Source organism: Marmota flaviventris, chromosome 10 (genome assembly GCF_047511675.1).
Source record: "Marmota flaviventris isolate mMarFla1 chromosome 10, mMarFla1.hap1, whole genome shotgun sequence".
NCBI lineage: Eukaryota > Metazoa > Chordata > Mammalia > Rodentia > Sciuridae > Marmota > Marmota flaviventris.
In genome coordinates this window covers 64,807,352-64,822,096 of record NC_092507.1, presented here as the reverse complement: position 1 = coordinate 64,822,096, position 14,745 = coordinate 64,807,352, and the positions used below count along the sequence as shown (strand labels likewise).

Genomic DNA, 14,745 nt, shown 5'->3' with positions numbered 1-14,745 from the left:
AACAAATAAAATTTTACTGTAGTCTGTTTTTCTGAGTTATGGTATGATTTCTAAAGGCAGGTTCATATTCTCAAGGATGGATCTTATCTAATGTCATGGTTAGCAAATAGCAGGTACAAAATTATAGTCAAAGCAAGCCTAGTGGCTCCTAACCTGAGGTCCCCACAGCCCCAGGAAACTACAAAGGAGGTAACAGGAATAAGTGACCAAGTTTCTTTCCGTATTGCAAATCAGTTATTGGGAATCATACATCCCTAAACATCACACACCATGTGTGTGTTTGTAGCTGTTTATTTTCTGTTTATCAGTAGTAGGCTAACAATTGTATTATAGTTGATAGTTCACATGTAAAAATAGTCTTTTTTTTTTTTTTTTTTTTTTTGAGACAGGGTCTTGCCTTGTTGCCCAGGTTGGCCTTGAACTCCTGAGCTCAGTTTTGCCTCCTGCAAAACTGGAACTACAGGCACACACTCCTACACCCAGCTCTAAATTTTTAATTCAACATAATTTAACTCTTCTGTGAATGTCATTTGTCCATCTCCAGAATTCTTTATAGTATCATATATTCTGTTAGGAATTATATATAAGTATTTTCCATTAATATGGAAAACAAGCCTGAAAAGAAATGTGGCAGAGTAAGAGCCAGGACCAGAAGCCAACACTTGACATAATGTAGTCCAATTTTCTTTTTGTTTTACATTATCTTCTTTGCCACTTGATTTATATTAGGAAATATATCAATAAGATTTGAAAATTTGATAAAAAGTCTTAATTAAACTTGATTAAATGTATCTTTCCTTTTCCCAATAAAGTATTTCATTGCAGGACTCTTTTTTTTTTTTTTTTTCTTTTCTTGTATTAGGGATTGAATCCAGGGCACTTTACCACTGAGCTACATCCCCAATCCTTTTTTTATTAATTTGAGACAAGGTCCTCTAAATTGTTGAGTGTCTTGCTAAATTCCTGAGGCTAGCTTCAAATGCGCAATCCTTCCGCAGCCTCATGAGTAACTGGGGTTGCAGGCATGCATCATCACAAGCAGCCCATTGCAGGTCTTTTGCTATTGCTGTTCCTTTTTCCTTAAATGGTTTTCTACCAATCTTCCAGCAGCTACACTATTTGCTTTATTGAGGTCTGAGTGCTCATGTCTTTTTCCAGAGAGGCTTTCTTTGACTATTCTACCTAAAAGTAGCACTCCGCTTCCCTCTCCACTCAGTTTCTATCCAATTTTCATCTTTTTCTTACCGCATATTGTTGTCCAAAAAATGACTTATCTCTTTAAATGTTTATGTCTTTAACTGAATTATATAACTATTGTGCACATTTAAGATAGAGAATGACATTTCAATAAATGTATACAATATGTCATGATCAGATCAGGGCAGTTGGTATACCAATCACTTCAAAGAGAAACAGACAGCTGGGAGGAGCCCTCCTAGGGTCAGAGCAAATCTCAAACAAAATTTCAGTATTACCCTTTCAAAGAAGTCCAAATTTGCTGTGTATAGAGCAACGTATATGCCAGGGCTTGTTGAAAGCAGTAAATAATCAGTTAGCAACTAATGGAGATTAACATCTAGATGTGGTCAAGGAAACATAAAGCTTCAAACAGAACCTTATCAAAACCACTGCCATCTCAGGGTTACTGTGTGAACACCCAAAGTTGCTTCACCTGAAGAGGAACATCATAGGCTTCACACTGTGAAGGTAAAATAGGCTTTACTAAAAAAATTCTTACAATCACTGAAGAAGTAAATAACAAGTTCCAGAGGTGGGTGGGGACCAGTATCCAGAGTTGCTAAAATAAATTGCTTCTCTGAAAATATTTTGTTTATTTATTTGGAGTGCTGGGAATCAAAACTATGGCCTCAGACATCTAGGCAAGCACTCTGCTACTGAGCAACATTCCCAGCCCTTTTTATTTTTTATTTTGAGACAGGGTCTCACTAAATTGCCTAGGCTGGCCTCAGCCTCCTGAATAGCTGGGATTTCAGGTGTGCGCCACCACATCCAGCTGAAAATAGTTTAACTCAATAACATGTACACATTTTAAAGCATGTATAACAAAGCCTATGTAAAGAAATTGAGATTTACATAGCAATAGTCTCCATTTTTTTAACTACACATAGTTTTTAAAACAATTTGAGCCTGTTATAATGATCAAAACTACATGTAAAACTATTTTGTATTAATAACTGGTAAATTTTAAAATTTCACACCACCACAAAATTAGGATTTCTAGCCAATGGCTGATCTTAATATTTAAACACATCATATTTAACAAGAAAAAATATTAAATAAGATGACTTGTATCTATTAATAATTCTAAATTAGTCTTTTTTTTTTTTTTTTTTTTGGTACTGAGGATTGAACCCATGGGGGCTCAACCACTGAGCCATACTCCCAGCCTTTTTAAAAAATTTTTTTTGTTTAGAGACAAGGTCTCAATGAGTTGCTAAATGCCTCGCTAAATATCTGAGGCTGGCTTTGAACTGGCTATCCTCCTGCCTCAGCCTCCCAAGCTGCTGGGATTATAGGCATGTGCCACTGCACCTGACCTAAATTAGTCTTTTTAACCCATAATAAGGGAGGGGGAGATTAGAAATTCATTGGATTAGACAAAGGGAAATGAAGGGAAGGGAGGGGGTATGGTAATAGGAAAGATTAGAATGAATTGGACATATCTTTCCTGTCCTCATATAGAAATACATGACCAATGTAACTCCACATCATGTACAACCACAATAATGGGACCTTAACTGAAACAATTATACTTATGTGTATGTGTAATATTTCAAAATATACTGTCATGTAAAAAAATGATTATAAAAAAAAAAAAAAGGCCAGGCGCGTGGAACACGCCTATAATCCCAGCGGCTCAGAGGCTGACTTAATGAGGATTGCCAAATTCAAAGCCAGCCTCAGCAATTTAGCAGGTGCTAAGCAACTCTTTGAGACCCTGTCTCTAATAAAATACAAAATAGGGCTGGGGATATGGCTCAGGGGTCAAGTACCCCTGAGTTCAATCCCTGGTACACGCCCCCCAAATAATAATAAAAAAAAAAGTTGAGAAACAAATAAATTCATCACACCCGACACTTCAAGATTCTGAGAGAGGAAAAAGGGAAAGGAGGGACCTGGTATTCATTTTAGTGCCATCCCTTTAACAGAAACACTAAGAACGTTCTTTGTCTCTGATTTCATAACATTTAAGGCTGCATCTGAATTTTTTTCATTTGCTTCTACCATTTACTATCATTTTCTTTGTCCAAACTCCAAGTTTTCTCTTTTCAAAATGATCTCAATAGCTTAAGAACTGTAGTCACACAAACTAATATTTTAATGGAGATGTACCAACAAATTTTTAGATTGAGAGAGATTACTCTATTTGCAAATGAATATAGAGGTTCTATAGATTATTATTCATTATAAACTTTTCTGATAAATTCTGCAAGCTTTTTTCTTCCTTCCCTCCTCCCTCTTTTGTGTACACTGATATAATTTCACATAGATACTATCTTTCTTTCAAAAATCTTATATGGCTTATATGAAACTTCAAATATGGCCTTATAGCACTTTAGAAATAATTTTGGGGTACAGTTTTTAAAAATTAATCAAGGGTCCCTCCTAATATTGTTGCTATTAGTTTCCTTTAAAAATGTTTTTGAACCTACATGATAGTTCATGCCTACAATCCTAACTTTTCAGATTTATGAGGATTGCAAATTCAAGGCCAGCCTGGACAATTTAGCAAGACTGTGTCTTAAAATAAAAATTTAAAAAGGGCTGAAGATCAGTGGCAGAACCCCATACCTAGCATGTGTGAGGTCCTAAGTTTGATACCCCAGCACGACACACACAAATAAAAATAACCCATTCTGTAATTAGTGTCTCATAAGTTGTGACTTTATATTCTGTCTTCATAAATTATTCAAAATATTTCAAATATACATGCTAAATTAGACTATACAAATAAATAGCAAACAAACTTTAAAACATTTTTCTCTGTTCTTGGAAATTTAACAACAGGAGACATTAATGGCACACTGGGGAAAAACATGGCACTGAGAAAGAGACAAATTCTGAGTTCCTTTACAACTTGGTCTTTAACTGCAGACAACTCACTTAGCTTCCCTGGTTTTTACTTCTTCATATAGAAAATGTGATTTCTAAAATTCTTTCCCACTCAAAAAGTTTTATGAATTTTATGAACTAAAATCACAGGGGGAAAAAAGAGGAAATGTTAAAAATATTGAGATATTTAATCTATAACATTCATCTACTCATCCAAATTTTGATGAAGCTATTATCAAACAATAACAAGCAACATTTTTGTGTTTCCATAAAGGAGAAAGCACAAACACACACACACACACACACACCCCCATGACATATAGGCGGTATACTGCATTATACATTATTGAGAAAAAAATGTTAATATTTTTTGGTTGTAGATGGACACAATACCTTTATTTTATTTATATGTGGTGCTAAGGATCAAGCCCAGTGCCTTCCACATGCGAGGCAAGCACTCTACTGCTGAGCTACAACCCCAGTCCAAAAAATTGTTTTTAAATTAAGGATGATGTCCATTTATTCTTAACTCTGGGAGGTTAAGTACATAGTTCTTGAAATATGAGAATATATCATTTCTAAGCCATTTACTGAGTTCAATCATATATATGTTATGATGAACATATATATGAATTATAATTATACCCATCATAACTATTCTAATGACAGTTTACTAAAAATAAAGAAGCAGGAGCATTTTCAATTCCTTGCTTCCAAGAGAAGGTAGTAATAGGCAGAAGTGATGAGCTAAAGTAGGGGTCACAAACTCAGATGCTTTCAGATGTCAGAGACAAATGAACTGAACATGCATGACAGCTTTATATAACACAATAGAGAATGGTAGGTCAGTGGCAGAAGTGTATGCCTTGCCTAGAAACAGCCTAATTAAAAAATGTTTTTTAAACTATCGAGCTGGCCAAACAAAATGTTTTTTTTTTTTTTTTTTGGCAAGCCATCAATGATCTTGGTCTATGGTTGTTCTTTTAACCATAAGTAATGTGGTTTTTCTTGTAGGAAAGATAAGTATCTTTATCACTTAGCTTACTGGGATCTACAGTACCTCATAACTATTCCAGCTATTCAAAATTGGTTCAAGAGAATATTTTAAAATCAAAATACTCTCATAATTAAAAAAAATAATAAATTAAACTTTACTTATATTACTGCTATTAAATCAATGTTTGATAAGTAAAAATTGGGCACTTACTCTATGATAAGGCATTATTAGTATCTCCTTAAGAGAAGAGAGAGATAGATTAGTACACTGTATAACAATGTAGATTTATTATTTTACTACTTAGGATAATTCTCTACTTAAAAAAAAAAAATTTAACACAAAGACTATTCACATATCTAACCTATAAATCCTTTATTTTACCTGGAAGAAAATTGCATTAAGTGTGGGTTTAAAATAGAAATCACACCCACCACAACAATGCTTTTCACTTCCAGCTTTTTAAGACTATAAGAAAATTCCCAAGGTGTTCACACTTCCCTAGGGCATTTCACCCACTGCAGTGCCCCAAGAGTACTTTAACTGTTATTCAGAGAAAGAAAGTTATAAAGAATTTATGAATTAAATAGAGCAAGTATGATTAGCTCAAATCTTTGCATTTTTTTCAAGTATCTTCCTTTTGCAATCAAAGTATATGGTTATTTCCAACAATTCTACTTTAAGGTATATGCCCAAGATAATTGAAAAGTTATGTCCACACAGAAGTTTGCACACAAATGTCAATAGCAGCATCATTCAGAATAACCAGTAAGTGGAAATAAAACAAATGCCCCCAAACACCCACCTTAACAGATAAACAAAATATACTAGGCATGATGGCACAAAACAATAATCCTAGCTATGTGGGAGGCTGAGGTAGTAAAATCACAAGTTCAAGGTCAGCCTTGGCAACTTAATGATTCCAGATCTCAAAACAAAAAAATCAAAGGACTGAGAAAGTAGCTCAGGGGTGGAGAGCTCCTGGGTTCATCCCCAGTAGTGCACACATGCACAAACAAAATGTGACATACACATATAATGAAATGTTATTTGCCACATAATGGAAAAAAAATACCGATAGATGACACAACACATATGGATCTTTGCTGAGCTAAATTAATCAGACAAAAGAAAGCCACACATTATTTTATTCCATTTATATGAAATATCCAGATAGACAAATCGATCAGATTAGTAGATTAGTGTTTGTCAGTGGTTAGAAGAAGGAAAAAATGGGAAATGACTGCCAAGGACATAGGGTTTCTCTGGGGGGTGATGAACATATTGTGGAATTAATGAAGATGGCACAACTATATGATCATACTAAAAATACTGAACTGTGCACTTTAAAAGGGCAAATATGGGCTGGGAATATATTTAATGGAGAGCACTTGCCTAGTTTCAGTGCCACTCTCACACACAAAGCAGGGGAAGAGGAGTAAACTAACAGGTCAGTGGTATAGCTTAGTGGTAGAATGTGTGCTTATATTGCACGAGAGGTCCTGGGTCCATTCCTCACCACATATACATAAAAAAGTAAACTGTATTATGGTATATAAATTCTCTCTCAATAAAGTTATAAGGTATGTACTTATTATAACCTATTTATAATGAAAGATTTCAATTCTACTAAAAGGTGAGAGAATCCAATTGTGTGTGTGTGTAGTGTGTGTGTGTCTCATCATTATGGAAAGTGGTTTTGTTTTTATTAGTTTGTTTTTGTTTTGTATTAGGGATTGAACCCAGGGGCACTTTACCATTGAGCCATATCCCCAGTCTTTTTATTTTGAGACAGGTCTCACTAAGTTGCTTATGTCCTCACTAAATTGCTGAGGCTGGCCTTGCAATCCTCCTGCCTCAGCTTCCTGAGTCACAGGGATTACAGGCATGTGCCATCATAACTGGCTGGGAAGTTTTTTTTTTTTTTTTTAAACCAAAAACTTCTCAAAACATTAGAAGACAAAATAATTTTTAAACGCAAATATATTTTAAAAAACCTAAGAAATGCAATCTATACATATGAAAAAGTAAAATATTTATGTGCATAACAAGTAGTAGCAATACTGACCATAAGCAGCAGTTAGTGTTTATATTTCCTATATTTTGGTTCAACTACCATAGTTTATTCTTTTTTAGGGAAATTATATAAGGTATATTATATAGCATATATAAGTAAGTTATAGAAGACTGTGTAATTGGAAATTAATTCCAAGTAACAGTGTTTCCTCTAAAAACACATTTCTTACTAAACAAATTATTTTAAACTAGTGGACAACAAAATGAGCCGATAATTTATTAAGCCCAAGATATATAGCTAACTTGCATAAAATTACATATGGCATTTAAAAAGTCTATTTCTAAAATATCAGTAATTCAGGCAATTGGGATTTCCAGAGGAGATAAATTGCCATTCATTTTATTTTATGAAGAAAAGGTCTGCTTTTAAAAACCTTACAACCATGTTAAGAAATGTTACCACATACTTCAAAAATCAAAATGGCGAAACATATTCACCAATATGTTCTTTTACTGGTTGGTATTAGCCCTCAAACATTTAGCCCTCAAGCATTTCAGGGTGACTTATAAATGAGAACCTAATAATACTGGTTATCTAAAGATGTAAGAAATAAAGTACTTGGATTGTCTAAAACTTTATTAGAAATATATCTGCTGACTTCACAAAACCAACTTTTATATATAAGCAAAATACTAATATTTCTGATTTGGGAGAAATAAAATACAGTGAGTAGTTTTCTCTTCGTCTCTAACTGTAAAAATCCCTTTTGCCTATTTATTTGACCCGTCTCTCTCTATTCATGCAATTTAATGAGCCCTCAGAAGAATTTACACATTTTTATACAGAATTCACATCTACATCAGTAAACTGCCAGTCCTTTTATATTTTCAGTGCCTTATCAAAATATGGGTAACAAAGTTCTTCATTCTATGAGGCAGGAAGATGTTTTCTAAGAACTTCTTTGGATGATGAAGATATAGTATCTGGGAAGGACACCTCAAATTCTATTAGAAGGTCACCACGTTGGTCAGGATTTTTTGGAAATGGCAGCCCGTATCCAATAATTCTTCTTCTCATGCCAGGTTTCACAATATCATTTATTGACATAGGTATGTTTCTTCCATCCATTGTTGGCACATTAATTGAACAGCCACACAATGCCTAAAATGCACAAAATAAAATAGTTAACAAAACCTAAAACTTTTAAAAAATTTAAGTAAACATATTACCAAGTAGTAAAAAAAATATTATTAAGGTAAAATTTTAACTTCCTAAAGAATAATAATAGTTACAAAACTTTTTTCCCATTAGAAAAATCCTTCAGGAAAAAAAAAGAAAGAAAAGAAAAAATCTTCAAGACATTTATAATCAGAGATGTTACAAAAGATGGGAAAAGTTAAGAAAAAGGGAAAGGAAAAGTAAAGGATGCCTTTCACAATGCTTTGGTATGAAATGGATAAACTGAAGTTTCTATTACAACAATCAAGACGCAGAAATTGGAATGCAAGAAAGGAAGAAGGCTTAGAACTGGAAAGACCAAGATGGGAGCAATACCTATTTCTCTATAAAACCACAGGATAAGAAGAGTACACTTGTTTTAGTCAACAAATATTTACTATCTACTACATGCTACACAATTCCTACTGAACCACAGAGAGACCATGAACAAAGACGCCACCTCAGGAAAGCACAAGTAGCTCACAGAAACTTACAAGCAAACTAGTAATTATAGTCGGAGCACAGAGGTCTTTTGTGAGAAAAAGGGCATTCACATTATCACCCTAGAAAGCTGGAGCTAAGCCTTGGACTAGTTGTAGGTACTGAGAAAAGTTGAAGAACAATAGTGCTGCATAGAGGTGAGACTATGATAAGAATTACACAAAATAATAATAACAGAGCAAACTCAGGGAGAACATCTTTAGGTAGAAGTCAAATTTTAAAATGACCTTTTATTTTTAAGTCAAGTTTAGACTTTAATGTAGAAATTATGTAGAGCCACTTGAGAATTTTAGGCAGGACCTAAAATTGTCTTGGCCATATTTCATGGGTTATAATCTACTTTGAGAAATAGTGCAAATAAGAACTCAAGAACTATACTGAAGTACTACTATTATGTTATTATTTACTATGTAATAATTACTATAAAATATACATTATGATTTTAATACTTTGTTATACCATTATTACTCCAAATTAATAATTTTAGAACACATCTTATAAATGGATTAAGGTGATGAGATTTCAGGGCAAATCTTATAAACAACAATTGTAAAAACAGAATAGAGTTAATCTAGTATTAAGGTCTCATCATACATAATTCAGTTTGCACTTAAAATTGACATTTAAATGATTAAATAATTAAACTTAGAAAATACAATTTCATAAAAGAGATTAAAGGTAGTACTAGCTCAGAGAGTTGTTATAAGGATTACCATAAAAAAGATACAATAAGTACAAAATAAATGTTAGCTGTCCCTTAGATTACTCCCTAAGATCAATCAGCTGCATAAATATGTTTGGTTTCAGAATCCTAGGTCCTATTAACTTACCTCCCGTAAACTAATTTTAGCATTATAAATTATATTTGATCCATCTCTTTTAAATTTGGGGTGATCTTTGTCTTTAATAATAAAAACAATGTCTGCTGGAATACTATTTGGTGTTTCATCTCCTTCCCTTGGAAAAGTAATTTTGGTGCCTTCTTTCCACCCTTTTTTAATCTCAATGGTGAGAATTTTGTCCTCAGTTCTATAACTCCTTCCATCAGGGTTTAACCTTTTCCGAGAAATCTTCATCCGTTTGGTGCAACCATTGTATATTTCTTCAAGTGATACTCTAAGTTCATGAATAACTGGAGGATCTTGTTTGAGACGGGATGGCCCCACAGAATTCCTGTCTCTTGGATATCCATTCATGCTGAATCCAAAGGCACTAAAAGGATCTCCATCTATTTCCATTTCTTCTGAATCTCTACCACCACCCATCCGTCTTCCAAAGAAGATTTCAAAGGGGTTGGAACCTCCAAAAAATGCTGCAAATGTGGCATGAGGATCACCATGAAAGGTGTACCGGAAGGTACCTCCTTGTCCATCAGTACCTCCTGCTCCTCCTTTCAACCCTATGTGAAGAGATAAACATGATTACAAAATGTTTGCAACTCTTTGACAGTTAAACTTTCAAAAACTATAATGCTCAGAAACTTTGGCCAAATTGGGTTGCAATTTATTAATAACGGTCATAAATATAATTATATCTAAATACAAATAACTAAATACCTTCTAAAAATTCCATCCCAAGTTAAATTTCTAACTTTCAAATTCTTCCTCCAAATTTTTAGCTTTAATACTTTATTCCTGGGCTGGGGATGTAGCTCAATGGTTGAAAGTTTGCCTATCATGTTTGAGGCTTTGGTTTAATCCTCACTCAATACTACACATACATACAAATATAATAATAATTTATTCCCGAGTATTTGTTTTATAATGAGTAAGAAAAAATTTAAGAATCCTTTATCTCATAAACTACTGGTTTGGCATACTGAAGTATACAAATATAAGTTTTTAAAATTTTTCAGTTGAAAGGTGTTTAGTAATCAATGCAAAATCTGAAGTTTAAGTACCATTATAATCAATAAATACAATTAATAATATATAGTTCCATATACATACTAACTTTATTTCAGGCCATCTTTTACTGTTTAAGAAAGAAAGAAACTCTATGGCAGAGAGGAAAAAAATTCCAACAATGAGGACACACTATGACAAATGGTTTTTTAGACACATTTAAATTGTTTTTGTAGTACTGTGGACTGAACCCAGGGGTGTTCTACCCCTGGGCTAAATCCCACTCCTTTTCATTTTGTAATTTGAGATAAGGTCTGGCTAAATTGCCCAGGCTAGACTTGAATTTGAGATTAAACTGCTTCAGCCTCCAGAGTAGCTGGGATTACAGGTATGTGCCACCACACCCAGCCTAAGGTTCTTATACCTTAATACCAAAATTTGTTTATTTAGGCATATATCATCATAATTTTATTCTAAAAACAAGACTAAAATCAAGAGCTGTAAATATTCCTCCCATGTAAATGGATTTTGACTGGTTATTTTTGTCTATTGTGGACAACCCACTTCAGACTGCAGTATAGTGACATTTTGCTCGGAGGCTCAACTAAGTAAGATGTAGCTTACAAAAGATTACATATATTTGAAAAAGCATTTTCTACTATATGCTAAAGAAAGATTCTACTAAAACCAATAAAACAACAGCATAGTGATCTTTTAAGGGGTTGATACTGAGATTAAAATCAGCAAAGTCTCTGAGGCAACCTTATGGGAATTCCTAACCAAGGGAACCAGGAGGAAAATAAGACTATAAAACTGATAAATGCACAAAATAATTTAAAGTTCCACTGGAAATACTCTGCATGCTCTCAAAGGGAGAGCATATTTCTTATTCCATATTGGCTTCTTCCATTAAAAGGTATATATGTATTCTATACCATCAAACAGTCTCAACTCATGTCTAAATTTTTACCTTTATCCATGAATAGAAATCTCAAGAGATCTAATACTCTGAAAATGTCAAAATTGAAGGATATAACCAAATAGCAGTTAGAGAAATTCCTTGTAAAAACTCAATGACAAGAATATGCTAGATAATAACTTTTAATATGCAGTTCACCCAAAACTCATATGTGTATGTGTGTGTGTGTATTTGTGTATTTATTTATTTATTTTTGGACTGGGAACTGATGCCAAGGGCACTTTACCATTGAACTACATCTACAGCCCTTTTTATTCTGAGACAGGGTTTCACTGAATGGACCAGGCTAACCACAAACTTAAAATCCTTCTGAGCTGCTGGGATTACAGTCGTGTTATCACTGTGCTTGGCTTTTTTTTTTTGGGGGGGGGGCAGTACTGGGGATTGAACCCAGTGCAGTGTCAATCTACCACTGAGCAACATACCCAGCCCTTTTTATTTTGGGACAAGGTCTCAGTAAGTTGTCCAGGCTGGCCTTTGAACTTGAGATTTTTCTGACTCTCCCTCCCAAGTAGCTGGGAATAGGTGGGGTGTAGCTCAGAGATAGGGTACTATGCATAGCATGTTAGAGATCCTGGGTTTGACACCTAGTTCCAAAAATAAAATAAAATAATCCAAGTTGCTAATATTAAAGACATGTGCCACTGTGCCCAGCTTCCCTTTTATAAATTTTACTAGTACAATTATATTCCCCATGTTAAAAGCTAATGACATATTTCTTTAAATGAAAGAATACATATATAACTCAAGGTTATAACCAAGTAACTAAAATGAATGCTTAAATTATTTCAATAATTTTATCCTTCATCACACAGATTCATAGAGTATAATTATTTATTGGAGAGTAAGTAAATTAGGGGCTGGAGATGTAGATCAGTGGTACAGTGCTTGCCTGTCATGTCTAAGGTCCTAGGTTCAATCCCAACTAGTACAAGGGAAAAAATTTGAAAAAAGTTAAGAAAATTGGTTAAATTAGCTTTTTAATCTAACTTTCTACAAGCCAAAAAGTCTAAATGCTTTGGAGCCATAATGAATTCATGGAAAGAATAACATTTTAAGTTATTACATCATGGGTTTGGCTTTCCCTAAAACCTCTCCCCACTCTGCCAAAAATGGTAACTCTGTCAGGATTACTGAATCCCTAAAAAGATTCATACATAGTCTGAAGTATTATTTATCAAAACTGACAAAAAGCCTCCAATGCAGCTTTGAGGTTTTCCTAGATATTAAATGGTCAATTATGTGGCTCAGATAAAGAACAAAGCTACTACAAAGCTGAGAAAATTCTATCAAAATTCATGCCACTATTATACAACATGAATTATTATGTAAGTATCATTTGCAATATAGCACTTGAATTATAACAAGCATGTCATCAACTATAGTTAATCATGTGCAGTTTAACTGTTAATGGAAAACTTTAATATTCAACTGGATTTCTTCTTCCATTCAAAATATTTTCTAGATACCATCATCTCTTTGTGTGATCAAGGAATGCATTCTAAAACATTTGCCTATTAGTAGGTCTGCTATTATTTTTAAAACCAACCAACAAATTTGCTATCTAAAAACAAATATTTATTGGGAATACTGTCCATAGCAATGACTTCCACTAGCTAGTTAACTTGATTAAAAGATTATCAAAAGAAGAAATACTGGAGAAGAATTACAATTTCAAGGAAAAAATGATACTATTTAAATAACTCTTACATTAAGGAGATCTAATATGTAAAAATCCAGACTTACAACAAGACTTTAGAGTTATAGAATAATGAGATCCTTTAAAGTTTAATTCACAAAAATCCAATTGACTTACATATTTTAGAATATGTAATGATAAATACCAAAGAGATTCAATTGATTAAACATATAAGTTAAAGAGAAGAAGCTAGCATAAAGATTAATAAACTAAATGTAAATTTAATCATATAAACATCACTTTTTAGTACTTGAAGGAAATTGAGTAAACTGTAAGCAATAAACAAAATATGGAAGGCATAAAGAAAATGACATGCTAGAGCATTAGAATGATGTTATTAGAAACATGCTAGAGCACTAGAATGATGTTATTAGAAATCTTTTTTTTTTTTTTTTTAATCTTTTAATGCAAACCTCTGTTAACATTCACTGGACTATTCAGAACTACACCTAAAACTTTTGGGAGAGAGTGGTTCAAATTCCAGTCCTAAATTTCTGTGGTTCTGTTTTTTGCTTTCAAAGGATTTAACTACGGAGAAAATTTATTTTTTAAAAATTGATTACATACCCTAAAATTCACTCTTTGTAAATATGTTTTGTACCATCAACAAACCACTTATGGAACATTTCCATAATTCCAAAGAGTTCTCCAGTTCCTATTTGTAGCTAATCCCTATTCCTACCTTCATCCCTAGGCAAGAAGATCTGCTTTTTTCTCTATGAATTTGCCTTTTCCAAATATTTCATACAAATGGAATCATATACTATGTAATCTTTCATAATGGCTTCTTTCAGTTGGCACTTTTTGAGGTTCATTCATATTGTAGCATGTTTCAGTAAAATGGTCCTTTTAACTACTAAATAGTATCTCATTGATGTATATACATTTTCTTTTTTTTTTTACATTTACTTTTTTATTTTTAAAATTTATTTATTTTGCATTATAGTTCTTAATACACCATTATACAATCATTTGTCATATCTCTGATTATAAATTCACATCTTCATACATGTATTTTGTATAATGATGAGAGTCTCCTTTCACCATCCATGCTATTCCCCTTCTCCCTTCCTTTCCTCACCCCCATTCCCTATCTAGAGGTGATCTTCCTCCCTTTCCCTCCCAACCCCATTTTGAGTCACCCCCCTTATATCAGAGAAGACATTCTGCATTTGTTTTTTTGGGATTGGCTAACTTCACTTAGCATAATCTGCTCTAATGCCATCCATTTCCCTGCAAATGCCATGATCTTATTATTTTTTATTGCTGAGTAATATTCCATTGTGTATAAATGCCACATTTTTTTTTATCCATTCATCCCCTGAAGGACATCTAGGTTGGCTCCACAGTTTAGCTATTGTGAATTGTGCTGCTATAAAGATTGATGTGGTTATGTCCTTGTAATATGCTGTTTCTAGG

At 33.3% G+C, this 14,745-nt stretch overlaps 1 protein-coding gene across 2 annotated transcripts in view; it reads right to left on the bottom strand.

Moving 5' to 3' along the window:
- Positions 1-1,697: 1,697 nt before the first annotated feature.
- The window catches only part of Dnajb4 (DnaJ heat shock protein family (Hsp40) member B4), a 41,261-nt gene continuing 28,213 nt past the window's right edge, over positions 1,698-14,745 (bottom strand). For both annotated transcript variants that reach the window (XM_071617969.1, XM_027935269.3), the window contains 2 exons: positions 9,635-10,203; positions 1,698-8,246 (listed from right to left, as the gene is read on the bottom strand). In XM_071617969.1, coding sequence (XP_071474070.1) covers positions 8,013-8,246; positions 9,635-10,203 — 803 coding nt within the window. In that variant the 3' untranslated portion in view covers positions 1,698-8,012. The remainder of the gene's footprint in view (positions 8,247-9,634; positions 10,204-14,745) is intronic.